The sequence below is a fragment of the Haemaphysalis longicornis genome, unplaced genomic scaffold, assembly GCF_048455015.1.
Source record: "Haemaphysalis longicornis isolate Haplotype H1 unplaced genomic scaffold, Haemaphysalis longicornis Haplotype H1 scaffold_12, whole genome shotgun sequence".
Classification (NCBI taxonomy): Eukaryota; Metazoa; Arthropoda; class Arachnida; order Ixodida; family Ixodidae; genus Haemaphysalis; species Haemaphysalis longicornis.
In genome coordinates this window covers 104,018,012-104,034,611 of record NW_027526225.1, presented here as the reverse complement: position 1 = coordinate 104,034,611, position 16,600 = coordinate 104,018,012, and the positions used below count along the sequence as shown (strand labels likewise).

The 16,600-nt window shown below is 44.9% G+C and overlaps 1 protein-coding gene across 2 annotated transcripts in view; it reads left to right on the top strand.

Moving 5' to 3' along the window:
• Positions 1-5,615, top strand: part of Mtr4 (exosome RNA helicase Mtr4) — a 47,001-nt gene extending 41,386 nt beyond the window's left edge. The window contains exons 25-26 of one of the 2 annotated variants that reach the window (XM_077693976.1): positions 2,369-2,473; positions 5,365-5,615. In XM_077693976.1, coding sequence (XP_077550102.1) covers positions 2,369-2,473; positions 5,365-5,417 — 158 coding nt within the window. In that variant the 3' untranslated portion in view covers positions 5,418-5,615. The remainder of the gene's footprint in view (positions 1-2,368; positions 2,474-5,364) is intronic. The other variant, XM_077693977.1, reaches the window with a different exon arrangement.
• Positions 5,616-16,600: the final 10,985 nt, after the last annotated feature.

The window sequence follows — 16,600 nt, the reverse complement described above, 5'->3', positions numbered from 1 at the left end:
TGGGCATGGGACACCCATGTGCAGCCCTTCCCGAGAGACTGTCTGTGCAGGCGGCCAGCTGTTCTCTTGGGGTTGTCGCCGACCCCATATTCATAGAGACGGCGCACGATTTTCGCGAATAAAAGTCGCCACCTTGTCCTGCAGTTCCAAGGGCAGAGCACGGTGCCCACATAACGAGGTCTTCTTAGCGTTCCATACCGAGAGCTGCACTCTCTGCTCACGCCAGTGGTGTCCACTCTTCGCACTGGCCCTGAACTGGTGCTAGTGGGACATGTTGCTGTCGGCTTGGGCATACAGTCGAACCTCGTTATAGTGAACACTGATTCAGCGAATTATCGCATATAGCGAACTACTAAATACGAAGTTAATTTGGTCACGCTTCATTTCAATGACACCTATTCTTTTAATAATGAAACCAAATCCTCGAGAGCCGCGCGATATCGGTTATAACGAAGAAACATTTGGTTCCCGCGAGGCTCAAAACTCGACAGCAAGCATAATAAATGCAAAATTTTAGAAAGTGAGACAAAAAAACCGTTCTTTAGTAGCTTAAGGCTCTTTATTGAGTGGACACTGTGGAAAACTTCATTCCGCTCAGGCTGTGAAAAGCCACCAGGCGGAGGCCACATCCTCCTTCAAGTAAATCAGAACGCAGGCCTGTTTTGCCGAACGAACTTTGTTCTGTTGTGATTTCATGTTCTCTTGTTCCGGTCTGTTTAGTTTGAAAGGCCACGAGGAGACAGATAAGGAGGAGACAGACGAGGAGACAGACACTACCTCGTTTATAGTGGGTTCGAAGCCTAGAACAATGTGTTTTTTATCTAGGACTGTTGCGCGAGCCAAATTGCCAATTTATTAGAGCCGGTTTTTACCTGTACGGTTATAACGAATATAGGATATAACAAACTAATTTACTGCCCCAATACTACTTTGTTATAATGAGGTTCGACTGTGCTATATGATGCGTCTTTTGAATGCTGTGTTGAACTGGTGCCAAGTGCCTGAAATTATCTTGAGTAAGAGGAAAATAGCACGCACATGCTCACTGACAGCGAGAGAAGCAGCAAAAAAACATGGCGGCGCGTCCGATTGATGTCGATAACTATGGTGCCTCTGCAGTTTTGATGGGCCCGATGGGCTGCCTGGTTGCCAGATGACAACTAACATTGTGCCAGTGACCGGTATACAAGACGAGGGGTGACTCTTTGGCAAATTTTTTCGTAAAAAAATCTCGACCTATATTTCGAATGATACGGTCCACCCCGTGTTTAGCACAGGCTTGTTTTATGCAAGGTTTGTGCGTGTTAGTCTTTTTTGCACAGCCGCGACATTTTGGGGGAAGTTAAGCCCTCTCCATGCATGCCCTCCCCACCCAGAAAAAAAAGGAACATACAGAGTGGGTTCAGATGGAAATGAAACTGTTTTCACGAAGTATTCAAAGTTTCTGCTGACCACACACCTGATAATTTTAAAGATGATAGTCTTTTTTGGGCTATTTAAACGCAGAAATTTTGGTCTGTCTGTCTGTCTGTCTGTGACTCGGTTCAGCCACCCGGCCAAAGTGAAACAGAAGCTGTGCAATAGTCTTATATCATCATCATCACCACCAGCCTATCTACGCCCACTGCAGGGCAAAGGCCTCTCCCATTAATCTCCAATTACCCCAGTCCTGTGCTAACTGCGACCAATTTATCCCAGCCTTATATAGTCTTATATACCCACAGCCAAATCTATACGTCTAAATCCAGTGTCAATGTTCATACTTGTCAACATTGTTGAACAAGAACACGACATTACGTAAATATAAGGCAGAAAATCAGTATATGAGTAATATTTGCAGTGTTCCTTCATTAAAAAATTTGTGGATGCTTTGTTTTTGTAATAGCAAATGAATTACTACATCAACTGCAGAAAACCGTCGCCTGCTGTTGCCCGCGCTACTATAGCTCCTTGCGGCATTTAAGAAATCAAACTACAATAGCAACGACAGGTTCCAGACAGGTTCCACGTTCCGCTTGGAACGCTTGTGGAGTAGGGCAACATGGTTCTATAAACGTTGTAGTGGGGTGCCTTGATTCACATGCGTCTCTGCTGTATGGCAGTGCTGGCATCGAGACACCCGACTTGCAGCAGTAGAACGCGGTAAATTTCAGTTGACTTGAGCAAACCTCTAGGGTGTTATCTTGGGAGGAACGAGACTGGAGAGGAACAGCATGAGGGGCGAGCGGGAAAGCAAAGGGAGGCATGTACTTGGCAAATGTCGACGAATTTGCAACGTAAGGAGCAGATTTTTTCCCCTCCGTGTTGGTGCACCTGTCATAAGGCACACGTTCTGCAACTAACAACAGTGCTTGTTCTGCCCTTTCAGGAAGCATAATCAGGTGCATGAGGAGACTGGAGGAGCTGTTGAGGCAGATGATCCAGGCTGCCAAGTGCATAGGAAACACGGAGCTGGAAAACAAATTCGCTGAAGGTAAGTCGCCATCGTGTGGATGGCAGTAAGAGCAGGTGGCATGCCACGGGTCCAGGCACGGAAAGCTTGCGTGGCCAGGCTAATGTTCTTCGTTCGGAATGTCGTGTCGCTCCAGTTTCAAGTTTTCGAAAAATTGGGCAGACTGCCGTTTTCCTATTGGGTACACCTGAAGTTTTAATTACCGCAGGTCTCCCGCCTTATGGCGTGAAGGGTAAACCAGGGGGCCTGCCAACCAGGGAAGCTGGAAATTCTCGCAGAATTTTGAGCGGAAAAAATCGGGGAATATGCTTCGGAAATTACCTATCATTTCATCCAAGGAGATCAAAATTTTTATAATGCTGGCTTTAGTAACAGTGCACTCGAGCAAAGATATTTAGCAGGGCATGAAGGGACAGCAGCGTGGCACCGAGCAACTGTGTCATTACGCTGGCACAACTATCCCTGCACAGTAGCTTGTAGGGGTAGTTGTGCCTATCCCTACAAGCTATTGTACGGGGAGAGAGACAACTTTATTACGCAATGATGCGAGAGTGCTTCTTCAGTCCAGGAGCCCATGCGCTGTTCAGGCTGCCGTAGCCCTGGTCACAAGCAGGAGCTGGTCCTCAGGTCGACAGCTGGACAGCAGTGTCTCCCACTGCTCAGGGGAAGGGGACAGGTTCAGGGGCGGAAGGTCCGAGTTTTTTGTGCAGTCAAATAATATGTGTGTCAGAGTTCCTGGTTCGTGGCAGAATTTACACTTATCAGAGTACTGTGTAGGAAAGAGTAAATGCATACGGATGAGGTGGGGAAAAGTGCCTCCTTGAATTTGTCTGAGTGTGGTTTCTTGGCTTTTGGTCAAAGATGTGTGAGGACTGGGGAATGTCTGCTTCGTGGTTCTGTAGTATTGGGTGCCACGAGGCATAGTTGTGCCATTCTATGCTGACCGAGCTTTAATGACTGCAGTGGTGCCCACGCAGGCAAGCTTTGTGTGACGCGGCAAGCATGACAGCATTTGAGTGCACTTTCATTCAGGGCTGGACAGATCCGAAATGTTGCGTGTTGTCAGCCTGGATTTCATATTTGTTTTGGTTCTGGGTGGAACGAAGATAATGCAGCCATAGAGTCATTTTTTTTTTTATGTAGGAAACATGTGTTTGTTTAGAACACATAGGAGCTTGTCTTGTATTCCGCATCGGATCCTTTCCAATACCCCAGTCTGTACATATGCACTTGAAATTTCCACTGGTTTTGGGTGTGCTTTTTGCGTTGCCGAAGATGACGCTGCTGTGAGTCTTTCCTAGTCACATGATTGGTGGCTTTGCGTGAAAGGCCAGCCTTGTGCTTGTTGACCGCCAACAGAGCAAGCGGCCGTCAAGGTTTATCGGTGCAACACATTAAAAATAAAGGCATCATACAATCCAAATCGTGTTTGATTGCAAAAATGGTTAGGCCTAGGCTGTGTGGTAGAACAGATGAAGCAGTAGCATGCGAATGAGTCGGTTCACCTCTGTGGACACCGTTCGTGTCATGGAAAAGGGCCGTTACAATGCGCCGTCAGAGAATAATAAATATTTTTAATGAGCCATCCACGTTAGGTTTGTAGCAAATGACGTGGCAGACAGTTGCAGAAATGCTTTCATAGAGGCCCTTGAAAGATTTAGTGCAGCTAGAGCAAAAGATGCTGGTGCGAGGCCATCGACAGTCATCATGTGCAGCTAGCTGTCTTAGTAATAAAGAAGCAAAATTAATTTGTTTTGTGCAGCTACCTATCTTAGTAATAAAGAAACAAAATGAGTTTTTGTTTTATTCTATGCTGCAGTAATTCTTTAGAATTGGTGTACGCTTTTACCCGCTTTTTTGTGAAGCATTCAGTGCCCCCTTGTCAGGACCCATAGCACTCATCACTAAAAGTGACACATTATTCTAGTCATTTAGCACTGTGCAATCAGTGTCACTGTACAGTTAAACCTGGATGTAACGAAGCTTTTCAGTTCCCCTTTGCCAGCCCCATTGAAACCCATGTGTTCGCGACCTCTATGTACCGTTAACCTTGATGTAACGAATTCGCTACGCTGATAAGCCATTGTTGTTTGCACTTTTTTTCTGAAAAATCGGTTGGAGAAAGGCACAAGTTTAGGGATCTTCGCCGCCACCACAAACTACGGTGCGTTTCCAAGTGCCAGTGTGGTGTCGGTTTGTCGGTTTGATGCAAGGCCTGCCTGTCGACGTGTAGTCGCGAGTCACCACTGCTATCTGCGGTGTCGATTCGTCGGTGGTGAGTTGTGCTGCCAGAAAACGAAAAGTTTTGTCTTTACAAGACAAGCTCGCAATTTTAAATGCCGTCTCCGCCGGCGAAAAAAAAAGAACATCGCTGCCCGGTGGTACACTACCTAGCTAGCACCTTCCCAACAATTGTGGGTGTGGAAAAGAGCATCAAGTTCGCGATAAGTTTAGCCCTTGAAATGGGTTAAGGCACCGAAAAGTGTCAAAAGGCATAAGTGATACTTAAGTTATGTTTGTGAATGGGGGGGTAAGTCACCTCGCTTCTTTGGAGTGCAGTGTAGTGCCTAAGCTCGTGGGAAAGCAGCAGTCGAAAATCACACAGTTTTTCACTGAAATAAATCCTTAAGAGCTACATCATCACCGATTAATAGCATTTCAGTTTCATTTCTGCTTCATTCACGCAAGCCTTAGCTCAAAACCTGCTTGTAACAAAGACCTGGATGTAACGAAAAATAGCGAATTCTTGTCAACTTCGTTAATCCAGGTTTAACTGCATTTGTTGGAGTATAATCCCCCTTGAGAGGAGCATTGTGAGTGCAGTTGATGATTCCACACTGTGTCGGGAACATAATACCAAGCGTGTTGTTGTTTCTGGTCTGCGGCTCACGCCATGCTTTGTTCTTTTCCAGCCGTGAAGCTCGTCAAAAGGGACATTGTGTTTGCAGCGAGCTTGTACCTATAGGAGTGGCAGCTACACAGCAGGCAATGAATTGCCCATCATCCATTATTGCGATTGTGAAGACCCAGAGTAGGGGGCAGCACGTGGTGTCCACTGTGCCGATCCTGTGTGATTTCGATTCGAGGACGGGCACAGGAATTTTCAGTTGTTAATAACATCACTAATGACCAGCTCTGTACAATAAAAGCGGATAAAGGAGGACCTCGATGTTCAAGTCACTCGGGGTAGTGAAAAATATCCGTATCATCCAAAATTCATATCGTCATACATCGTCAAAGGAAGTGCCTGTTTATTTTCTCTACTTGCACCGTCAGAAATCTGTCACTTGTTCTTCCTTTTCCTTTATTTTGGGATAATGAAGCATGCATTGTGAAAGGCTTGAAAAACGTACACCAATTTCTTCCCCCTTAAAACTGGCAGGCATGCTGTTATGCCAGAAATAACAAGCAAACGCTTCACATTGAGTACAGGATGATAAGGCCATGTTTGGCTAGACGCTGGCAACACAACTTAAACAAACCATTAGTAGAGCTTGCTTCGCAGCATCATTCGCTTTATTGCAGCTCGTGATTAGTTTCGGAAAACCACAAAGTATATATTCAAACTCTCTTTAAAGCAGACACAAATGGTCCTTTATTTTAGTGCCAACCAACAGCTGTTTTTACAGCCCCATAAACGTGTCATTTTTCTAGCGAAAGTCAAGCTTTTTTTTTCCCCGATTGTGGAGTGCACATGGAGTTTCCTAGACAAGTGGTATGAATTTTGCTTTTGGCCATTGCCTGTAGGCCTACAGGTAAGTGAAAGTGCTCTGAAATTTTGAGCTCTCCGGTTTCAATAGTAACAGCCTGGAGCTTATGATGCCTTTGTACGGCAGGCAGGGTTTAAGGGGGGACATGGCTCTTAAAACTATTTCTTTTAATTTTTAAGTAAACTCTGTGAAACTTGTTAGTCTTGCTGCTTTTCTCCCACTGATTTCAAATATGGCATTAATTTTTGAGTAAGTTAATTAGTTCCCAAAGTAATTAGAGGTAATTAACCATTTTTGGAAGAACAATAGACAAAACAGTGTTAGTCATAAAACTGTAATCTTTACATTTTCTGATATGAACCCTGGTGAATGCAATATGCAGGGGTGAGACAGCTGCGCATATTGCGCAGTTAGATGATACAAATTTGTTTTCCTGTGCCAGGCTGCTCCAAAAGCTTGCAAATTGCAAAAATTGCGCCAAACTGCTACAAAACATTATGAGAGCCAAGGATTTTAACGCTCCTATCAGTTTCACTGGGGAAAAGTAGTGCTTACGAATTGCATATATTTTCCAGCAACTCCAAGATGATGCTGTTTGTAAAGGTTTAATTGATTGATCATTCAATAAAAAAAACCTACATTGAATTGTCCCTAAGATAGCTTTTTTGAAAGTCACAACGTCAGGCTCCACGTGCTATATTATCTGAGTTTTTAAAGTTTTCCCATTGAAAATCATTGCGATGTCTTGTAGAAAAATACATGTGTGTACTGAGGCAACAAACTAATTAAGGAAGTTGATGAAAAAACGGCAATCTTCGGAGCGCCATACCTCCGGAACGTCATTACTGGGCGCCGCCATCTTGGTGTAGTGAAGATTGGAAAACATAGCCACCGGGCAAAGCAGTTGCTCGTGGCTCAGGCAGTGCTCTTCTCCGATTTCTACCATGGTTTTGGTTATGGGGAGTTGCGTTTGATCTGTTGCGGGAAGTTGCACGACTCGAAAGATGGGAGTTCATCAAAAACAACGTGTTGCCTGTGAATTCGCCGTGTTTCGGCCTTGAGTGTGAGGCACGGTGTGTGCTTGAAGTGCAATTTTGGACTCGTTGCTGTGTTATAGAACGCTGAGTTATTACTGGCTTTGACAGCGAGCGGGAATGGGACGGTCGACACTGCAGAAGGGGTAGCGCAGGGTACATCGCCGCAAAATGTTCAAGCAGTGTCCGATAGTAGTACGGGCTCTTATTGCACGCTGGTAATGGTTCATCTATCTGAAAGGAAATTTAATTCCGAAAGGGAGGTGGCTAAACATACCAACGTTACTCAAATTACGATCCTAGTGAATGTGCACCTTGGGGATTGAAATGGGAGGGCTGGTGGGGTGCGATGACTTGTCACCTCGCTTTGCGCAACTTTTGCCATGGCTCTACACTTCGGCAATCACTTGATAATAAAAATGTGTTACGATTTTTCAAGTTTCAATTCAAGGTACGATTGCGTTAAGAATGCGTTACGATTTTTCAATTTTAAAGTTTTTCAATTCGATATTTTCAAATGCACTGCACGATGTCTATGCTTGGAGCTTAAGAATTTAAAAATGGTTTGTAAAATCTAGTGCAGTTCGTACCTTGTGATTCTCTAGTAGAAGAAAATATATTGAAATTCTATTTCAGTGTTACGTCATTCGAAACCGAATTAAATAATGCATCTTTCCCCTCAATATGCCAAAAATTAGATCTTTGCACTCTCAAGGTGACATAATAGATGTCGTTTTTGTGCTCCAAATCGAGGTCTTTCTGCTCCAAAATTGAGCTTTCGTTGCTCCAAAAACTGCTCCCAAATCTGATTCAGTTGTCTCACCCCTGAATATGAGAAGCGGTTTTTGATGCACCGCTTGGAACTAATTTTACAGCTCATTAAACTTGGGTGTTTGAAATGGGCATTAAAAATAGTGCATTGCCACTGGTGCCACCAAAGGTTAATGAGCTGTAAAATTAGTTCCAAGCGGTGCATAAAAAAAACACTTCTCTTATTGCACTCATCAGGTTTCATAGTGTTGGAAAATATAAAGATTACGGTTTCATAACTAACACTGTTTTGTCTATTGTTCTTCCAAAAATGACGATCTCTAATTATCTCAGGAACTAATTTACCAATTGAAAAATAATGTTATACTTTGAAATCAGGAGAGGGAAAGCAGCAATACTGACAAGTTTCACAGAGTTTAGTTTAAAAAATTTTAAATGTTTTTTTAAGAGCAGTGACCCCGCATAATGGATTTTGATTCTGCCCGTCCTGTCTGCCTCCCTGCCTGTTTTATCTACTTAAGTGCTGCCTTTCCACCTTTGAAGAATAGGTTGCTCTAATGTACAGTCGTCAAAAGTGTTAACAGCAACGAACAAGCTTACAATAGCCTCTGGTAAATTTATTGACAATGCAAAGTCACAATATCGACAATTTAAGTGCCTTCCTCCCAGAGAGATCCCTCTCGCCTGCGTCTGGCACTAATTCAACCTTTTCAGTTTTATCACAGAACCTTTGGTTGCATAACACATTGTGGTGTAAAACAGGACGGCCGGCATCAAGCAAGGACTAAGGCGTAATCACAGGCACACGCACTGGTGATGGCGATGTCAAAATGCGTGGGCGAGTGATCAGAGTATTAACAACAATAATAATAGGTATACAGTCAGGTCTTGTTATTCTGAACCCTGCATTACCAAATTTTTCACAATTACGAACATTTTCAAAAACCCCGCCAGATTTTCTATATTTTCAATGTAAAAATGTTTCAGTGCTACGAATTCCAGTATAGCGCATATTTCAGAATAACGCACGTAATTTATTTTCTCCTCTACAGTCGAAGAACATCAGTATTGCGAATTCGGGTAAAGTAACAGCGCCGCAACTATCGCGTGAAACAGAAACAGCAAGTGGAGCAGCTGTCGTCATCACCGTGTTGAGTGCGAATTGCTAGCGCCACTGCAAAGTTGTAGTTCCATGTGCGGTAGCCTAGCCGCCTTTGCCCCTGAGTGAGTGAGTAAAGTGGAAAAGAAATTGACTGGGGATATTTTGAACTCATTTGGAGTTCACTAGCATACAACCCAGTCCGGGGGAAGGGGAGATGGGGAATGGAAGGGGATAGGTGAGAGAAAAAGGGGATAGAGAAAGAGGGAGAGAGAGAGAAATAGAGAGATAAGGAGTGCGTAAGGCTGGCTGGCAGGCATTCGGCTACAGCCGTTGGAGGTTCATCTCCTCGAGGAAGGCCAGGAGAAGTCGGAATGCTTCCTTTTCTATCTCGCTGCTTTGGGTGTTGGCCAGTAGCTGGTTGGTGGTTCGATTGTTTCTCACGCTATTCACGTGTGCAGGCAGGTATTTCTCTGTTGTGAGTGATGCTGCTGCGGAGTTTGTACAAGATTCAACGATGAATGCAGCTAGCGACACAGCCAAGCAGCGACAGTGATCATCCTAACGCTAACGCTAACGCTAACGAAGACTCCTGTGGGTAACGGAACACAAAAGATAGGGTCAAAAATTGATGTTTTACAGCGCATGAACAAAGTCCACACTTTCATCACTCCTTGCGATGATGTACCCAATGAGGTATTGCGCAGAGTGGAATGCGATGTGCGTACTGCACTTTCCTGAAGAAAATAACCGATTTCTTCAAATAAAGCTGTTTGAAGGGAGTGCAACGTTTTGATTTAAGAGTTTACTTGACTGCACACGCGTAGACTTCCAAGGTACGTCATTTTCACTCCTAGGTGTGAGCACTACTGGCATATAGCCACAAGTTTTTCATGGCGATATTTCAAAAATAACGAATGATTTTGGGTGGTCCCGTGTGATTTGTTATATAGAGATTTGACTGTTTTTGTGAGGACGCTGAGCAGCTGTTGTGGCAAAAACGTTTGGCCAGTGCCACAGACACAACTCAATGCTTCTACAGTTGGAGAAGAACTGGTTATTTCGTGATCCAAAGAGGATACGGGGGTGTGCACCTTCAGCGGCCACATGCCTAGTGTCAGGTGTCAGAGAACCAGCATGAGAACGAGAAGAAAGTCGCAGCCACACAAGTCTCTCTAAGGACCGCCAAGTGGCATGTACAGTACGTAAAAATGGTGCACCACGCCGCAGTTATAGATGACTGGCTAAAATGTGAGGTGTGGCTTGTGCATTTGAAGTGAGTTCAAAAAGGTGAGTGAAATGCTTTGAAATAAATCTCGAAACGAAGAGAAAAGCCACAACTCGAAAGGCTTTCGTGGGCTCCAACGGCCGACGAGCTACAAGCCGTGCTTAGTGCACGTGGGCAAAAAAAAAAAAAATAGAAACTGAATAATGCTCTCTTATTTGTACAAGCTCTTATGCGAGAAAGCAACTTGTTTCATAAAAAGAAATGCATGCGCGTATTTGCAAATGTGCATGTTAGTACATGCATGCGTTTTATGCAGAACCTTTGTTGGTTGTTAGTGTTGAGGGATGCGGTAGTATTTCTTCGCGTAGCTCGATGCCAAATGCAAAGAATTCAGTGGTCGGTGCCATCCAGTGCCTTCTGCACACTCGGCTTTAGACGTTAGGCCCCAGAATTTTATGGGGTCATTCGCTTGTGTGCCGAACCGGTTCGAAGCATGTTTTAGGCGACAAAATGAACTCAAACCAAACATATTTTTATCTTCGGAACCTGGATATAACATTGCAACAAGGAACAATAGCCACCATTAAAAGTCACTGCCAACTAGCAGCAAAGTGCAAAGAATCAACAGCGGAGTTGTTGTTTAATCTTTAATTCAAAAAGACAAGCATTTCCCAAGTGAGAGGGAAGATGGCAAAATGCGAATGCCCGAGTTTGCCCGAAGTTACCCGATTTGATCCGGAGGGGCGCTATGTTAAAGTCTTTGGCATTCGCACGTTACGTACCTCTCACTTGGGAAATGCTTTGGAAAGCGCCCTCGAGCGTCGGAATGCGGAGCCGACGAGCGAGCGCCCTCATTCCGGACGTAACGCGAAGCGAACCGGCGCAGCGGCGCGCCGGCCGCAGCTACGCCGAGCAGGAGACCGTTGCTACGCCGAGACCGTTGCTACGCACGCTCTCTCTCCTCCGCGCCGTTGCTAGGGGAGAGGGGGAGCGCGGACGGCGGACGAGTGATTCAGGGAGCGGCGCGCCGCCCGCAGCTACGCCGAGCAGGAGACCGTTGCTACTCCGAGACCGTTGCTACGCACGCTCTCTCTCCTCCTCCGCGCCGTTGCTAGGGGAGAGGGGGAGCGCGGACGGCGGACGAGTGATTCAGGGTCGCTTATAAAGTGCATTCGCACTTAAAAGGGAAGGCCGGAGGCCTTGTGGGGGAGTTGGGAGGGGAGGATTCTTGGTTGAAGAGGGCTCATATGAGTTCGTGATCTTCGGGGGGCGCCATCAGTTTTTTACAGGACATTGAATAGTCCATTCACTGGTGTAGGCCATCGCTATATAATTCGCGCTAGACCGCTCTTAGTGGCGAAACGTATCATACGGTTAATGGTGCCGCTGCGTTCTAATGTGAGGGGATCGGTATGGGTTGGGGGAAGTGAAATTCCGGTGTCGAGAGAATTTGGGGCATATCCAGACCAGGTGGTGCAAATCAGCCTTGACGGCTTGCTGACAGTATGGACATTTCGGGTTTATGGGGGGGGGGGGGGGGGGGGTAGTACCATTTGCGAATTGTTTCCGGTGAAAATGATGCATCTGTATAGAATTTGTTAAATACTTCTGGGGTTTTTGTAAGGAAAGGTCTGTTGGAAACGGGATCCCTTGGCGTAAGTGGATTCATGAGATGTGCATCATCATCATTAGAGGCCGGATTTTTAGGCACTGGAAAGGCGCGTTTTAGACGCCAAAAGTAGGCCGGCAAAATAACGTTTAAGGGGAGACGCGGGTGTTAGAATCCCGAAATTTGGCCAAAAAAAATGATTTTTTGAAATCGCCATATTCGGAAAGTAGAACTATTTTTCTCACGGTTAGCAAAATATCCAGACCCAGGAGTACGTATTTGAGCCGTAATATCAATTTATAGCACCGACAACAGCTAAAATCGGCCAAGATTCGACGCGAAAATAGCATTTTTTCGACGGCTCGCCGCTCGGGTTCTACATGCGCCACGGCGTCCATCTTGGTCTCATTGTAAAGCGCGTCTTTTCGTTTCCAATTCCCCGCCTGAACCGCTCAGTTTCGTCCGTTGGTTGCGAGCAAAACCGGGGTAGAAAAAGAGACTGATTGCGCCGCCCAATTGGCTACTGACTGCACTTGACCGCAGGGCGCAACCTCATTGGCTGGGCGCCGTGCGTCGTCTGCTCGGCACTCTCATCACAGTGCAACGGCTCACGTATTCGTCTATGCGAGGACCGGCAAAAGCCCCGCATGGCGTAAAAATAAATAGATATGTCTATCGATAACCGAAAGGAAGAACGAGAAGTATTAAAAGCGCCTGGAATACGATTTTCTGCGTGTCTGACGACGACTTATCGCGAGAACGGCGCCGAGACGGAGGTAGGCTTAGCGCCCCCGCGGGCTGGCGGGACGATAGCATTAGCGATACGATTACGCCGGCGGGTGCACTAAGGTGCGTCTGTCTTTAGATGAGCAGCACATAGAAAGAAAATAAATGATAAAGTGGAGGATGCCGCTTGCCGACGGCGCAAAGTGAGTGGGTTCATTCTGTTATCAACGATGCCGCGGCGGGTCGGCCCGCACTCCGGCGCGCGCTTCCTCGTCGGCAGGTTTTTGAGAATTATAAATATTCGCACTGTGCACAATGTGCGTTGGTGAAGTGATACAGGAGTAGATTAAACCGAAAACGTGGCTATCCCACCTAGTCAAGCGCATGCACGTTACAGAACAGTGGGGCGCATTCCGTTACCAGCCCCTTCGTTGAAACTCGTTTCACGTGATGCCAATCCGATTTGATTGCTACAAATGAAGCAGTAACATAACAAAATAAACGTTTACAACTGTGTTGCACGATCGGCACCTCAGCCTTGGTCGCCAAAAAGTGACGCCGCGCTGCCAACAGCGCAAAAATTGAAGCAACGTTCTGGCTTTGCTTTTGTTCAGTTTTTCTGCCAAGTGCCATCTGTATACAGAGGATTTCATAATTTTCCCATCAACTGATTTCAGCAAACTTGGTATGCTCGTGTTGAGCGAAAAGAGAGCTACATTGTAAATCATTTCTTTTTTTCACGTGCTCAATAGATAAAAGAGAGAGAGAATTGCTTTATTGAGGTAAGGAGGCCAGATGCCCTAGGGGGGGAGAGGTAAAAAGGTAGGGGAAAGAGCAGTTCAGCGGTGCTCCCTGTTCACACAGTTCGTAGTATAACTTCAACTGCGATTTTCTCAGCTTCCCTTTTTTTGCATATGTGCCTAGCCTTACAGAGGTTTTCAGGTTGTTGTTTTTTTTCAAAGGATTTCTATAAACGTTATACCGTTGAATTCGGGATGAAATGAACTGCATACTGATGCTATTTTAATTTGATGAATGTGCCTCAACTAAATGTAATAAGTAATAATTAAATAAATTTTTATTTGTAACATGAAATTCTCCATACCACATACAGAATTTTACCTAGGGGACGAGGAAAGAAGACTTTTTTTTTTTTGCAAATGCACGGACAGCGTTGCAGCACTTATCAGAGTTCATTAAGTTTTCAGAAAAGTGTACTTGGAATAATTAGACTAATTCTATCCAATCAACTGTATTTACAGGAATATAAATAGCATCAGCATGCATGGCAGGTCTTAAGCTAAACATCCATACCATTTAGTTTTAAAAATTTTTGAATAAAGAGCCCCTTAACGGCCCATAAGAAATTACTTAGGCACCAGCATTTTCTTTGTAACTCAAAAAACACTTATGCCACATGAAAACTAAATACATATTTGAAATGAGGAAAACAAAACACATATTCACAGTGATTTTCATTATCATAGACCAATTAACGCAAAAATTAATTTAACGATAACGATAAATTTTTACATAGATGGAAACAATTTCAAGCAAAGATGCGCACAACCTGTGTCTATAACAGGAAAACCAAAAATGTTATAGTTGGCACAAGGGCACCAACAGTAGAACATAGCCGTTCAATTGCCCCATGAAACTACTGAACAGGCACTATAACTGAACCAATGGTGACCCACTGGCTTAAGTCAACACGCGTGCGGCTCACATTTAAGTTCGATGACCACTGGCTTGCTCGAGTGTTGCATATAGTAAAACGGGCATGAAAAACAATACTTGAGAGCTGGGAATACTGATTCAAAAGAACGCTACTTTGTTTGCCTGACACAATATAATTACCACGCAATAGACACAGACATAAATGATAAATGCAAGAGGGACAATGATTTATCAAGAATTTGACACACTCTTGCAGGAAGAAGTGTTAGGTAACTCTATATACAGTGATATTATCCTAATTGTTCACACAAGCTCTCCCATCACTGCCAAATACACTTTCACACATTCTAAGAGCATTTTTCAAAAGGTGTTTAGCAGCCGACTGATTTTTGATGGAAAAGCATGTTTTAGAGCCCGGAGGCAGTGTGAATTTTAATTGATTGTAGGGTTTAACGCGCCGACGCAACGCAGGCGACGAGGCGCGCCGTAGTGGAGGGCTCCGGATTAATTTTGACCACCTGGGGATCTTTATCGTGCGCCGAAATCAAGTACACACGGGCGTTTTTGCTTTTGGCCTCCATCAGAAAAGCGGCCTCCGTGGCCGGTAATCGAACCCGCGACCTCGTGCTCAGCAGCGCAACGCCTTAGCCACTGAGCCACCGCGGCGGGTCAGTGTGAATTTTAAGGCGTAATGACATCCAGCTGATGATTCGCCGTTGATTCTTCAATATAGGAATTATGTATCTGCTGATGAAGGCATGTTCCATGCTCAACCGTTGCGTTGAAAGTAGAGTTGGAATTAGTATGTTTCTGGAAATGAGGACGCGGTTGCCCATGTGTGAAGAAACCTGTTTGAAGAGCACGCGGAAAGTAATCAAAGAATCACTGTGAAAAATTCTAGGAACAACAGAAAACTACCACCATTTCCAGGTTTTTTGGATTCAAAATTGTGCCCGTTGTCCCCGAGATTGAGCTTCCCATTCCACTGCTGCTGGCGGTTGTTTTCCACGACTTGGTTGGAGTAGAGAACTGGCATGTGCCCCATAGAGTTCCGAACAGTTGATGCTGCCCGGTAACACGAATAGCGATTCCACACTGCACTCAAAAAAGATGCCGATTTTGAAAATAGGCACCTATAGAAATTTGGGCACAAATTCCAAAACAAGCAGTTATAGGCCTTATAAAAACACAAAAGCTCTTCTTAACCTCTAATTATGCTCATATATCAAAGTGCAGTGATAGGAGCACAAGGAACAAAATAGGCATTTGCCGAGAATCCGGTCTCTAACCATGATTAGACAAGATATCAAGATTACACAAGATATCAACTGCAGAGCTCCTTTGTGCGAGATTACGTTACCAAGGCAGTGTGGGCCGGGCACTTTGGGTGCAATGCAGAACTTTATCTACAACAGACTCTTGTTAAGACGAACTCGAAGGGACCGTGAAAATGAAATTTGTCTTAAGTGGAGGTTTTTTTTTTTTTTTTTTGTGGACGTTACAGGAGAGCAAAAGTTTTGTTTGTCTTAACCATGGAGTTCGTCTTAATAACCGGAGTCTACTGTATTAAACAGGGTGATTGTCTCCTCTCCTCACATAAACTGACCTAAAAGATACGAAACCAACCTTGTTTACGAAAAGAATGCGATAGAAGAACTAAACTAAGGCAGCGTTTTTAAATAAAAAAATCAAAGAAATGGAAAAAAGAAATTAGCCGTTCCACTCAATGGGAATGATGTCGGAAATGTAGAGCAGTGATTCGCCATAATGGGCTGTTGCGCCGTTATCCGCTCACTGCTACCACCCAATACAATTCAAATTTCCCGCCTTCGCAGTGCTCGCGCGCCCCCTGCCTGAAACTGCGCCAGTGGGAGTTCTGTTCTTTTTGTGCTTGCTTTTCCTCCTGCACGTGCCGGCGTTGCACTGCCACTTTTTTTCGCTTACTATTGTAGAAAACAACGCAACGAGGGTTCCTAAGTGAATGTGGGCGCTGCTGGTTAATTATGTATATGTTGCCTCACCTACAGTTGTCTTTGCGCTAAAGAACAGGCAGATGCATGAGAAGCGCAAGCAGTTCACGAGTTTCGTACGCTTATGACTGTATAAACCGCTTGGTTCTCGAAGCCTCTACGCCGTGGGGCTCAGCGAGCGAGCTACGACGACAAGGCGAGCCCTTTAAGTGCTCTGCACTTAAACATGGCAAAGGTTTGCACTAAGTTGCGCAAGGCTTGAACCGTAGCGAAGCTGGATGATTTCTTTCTATGTAAGCATTGAAGGACACACCTCCACGCATT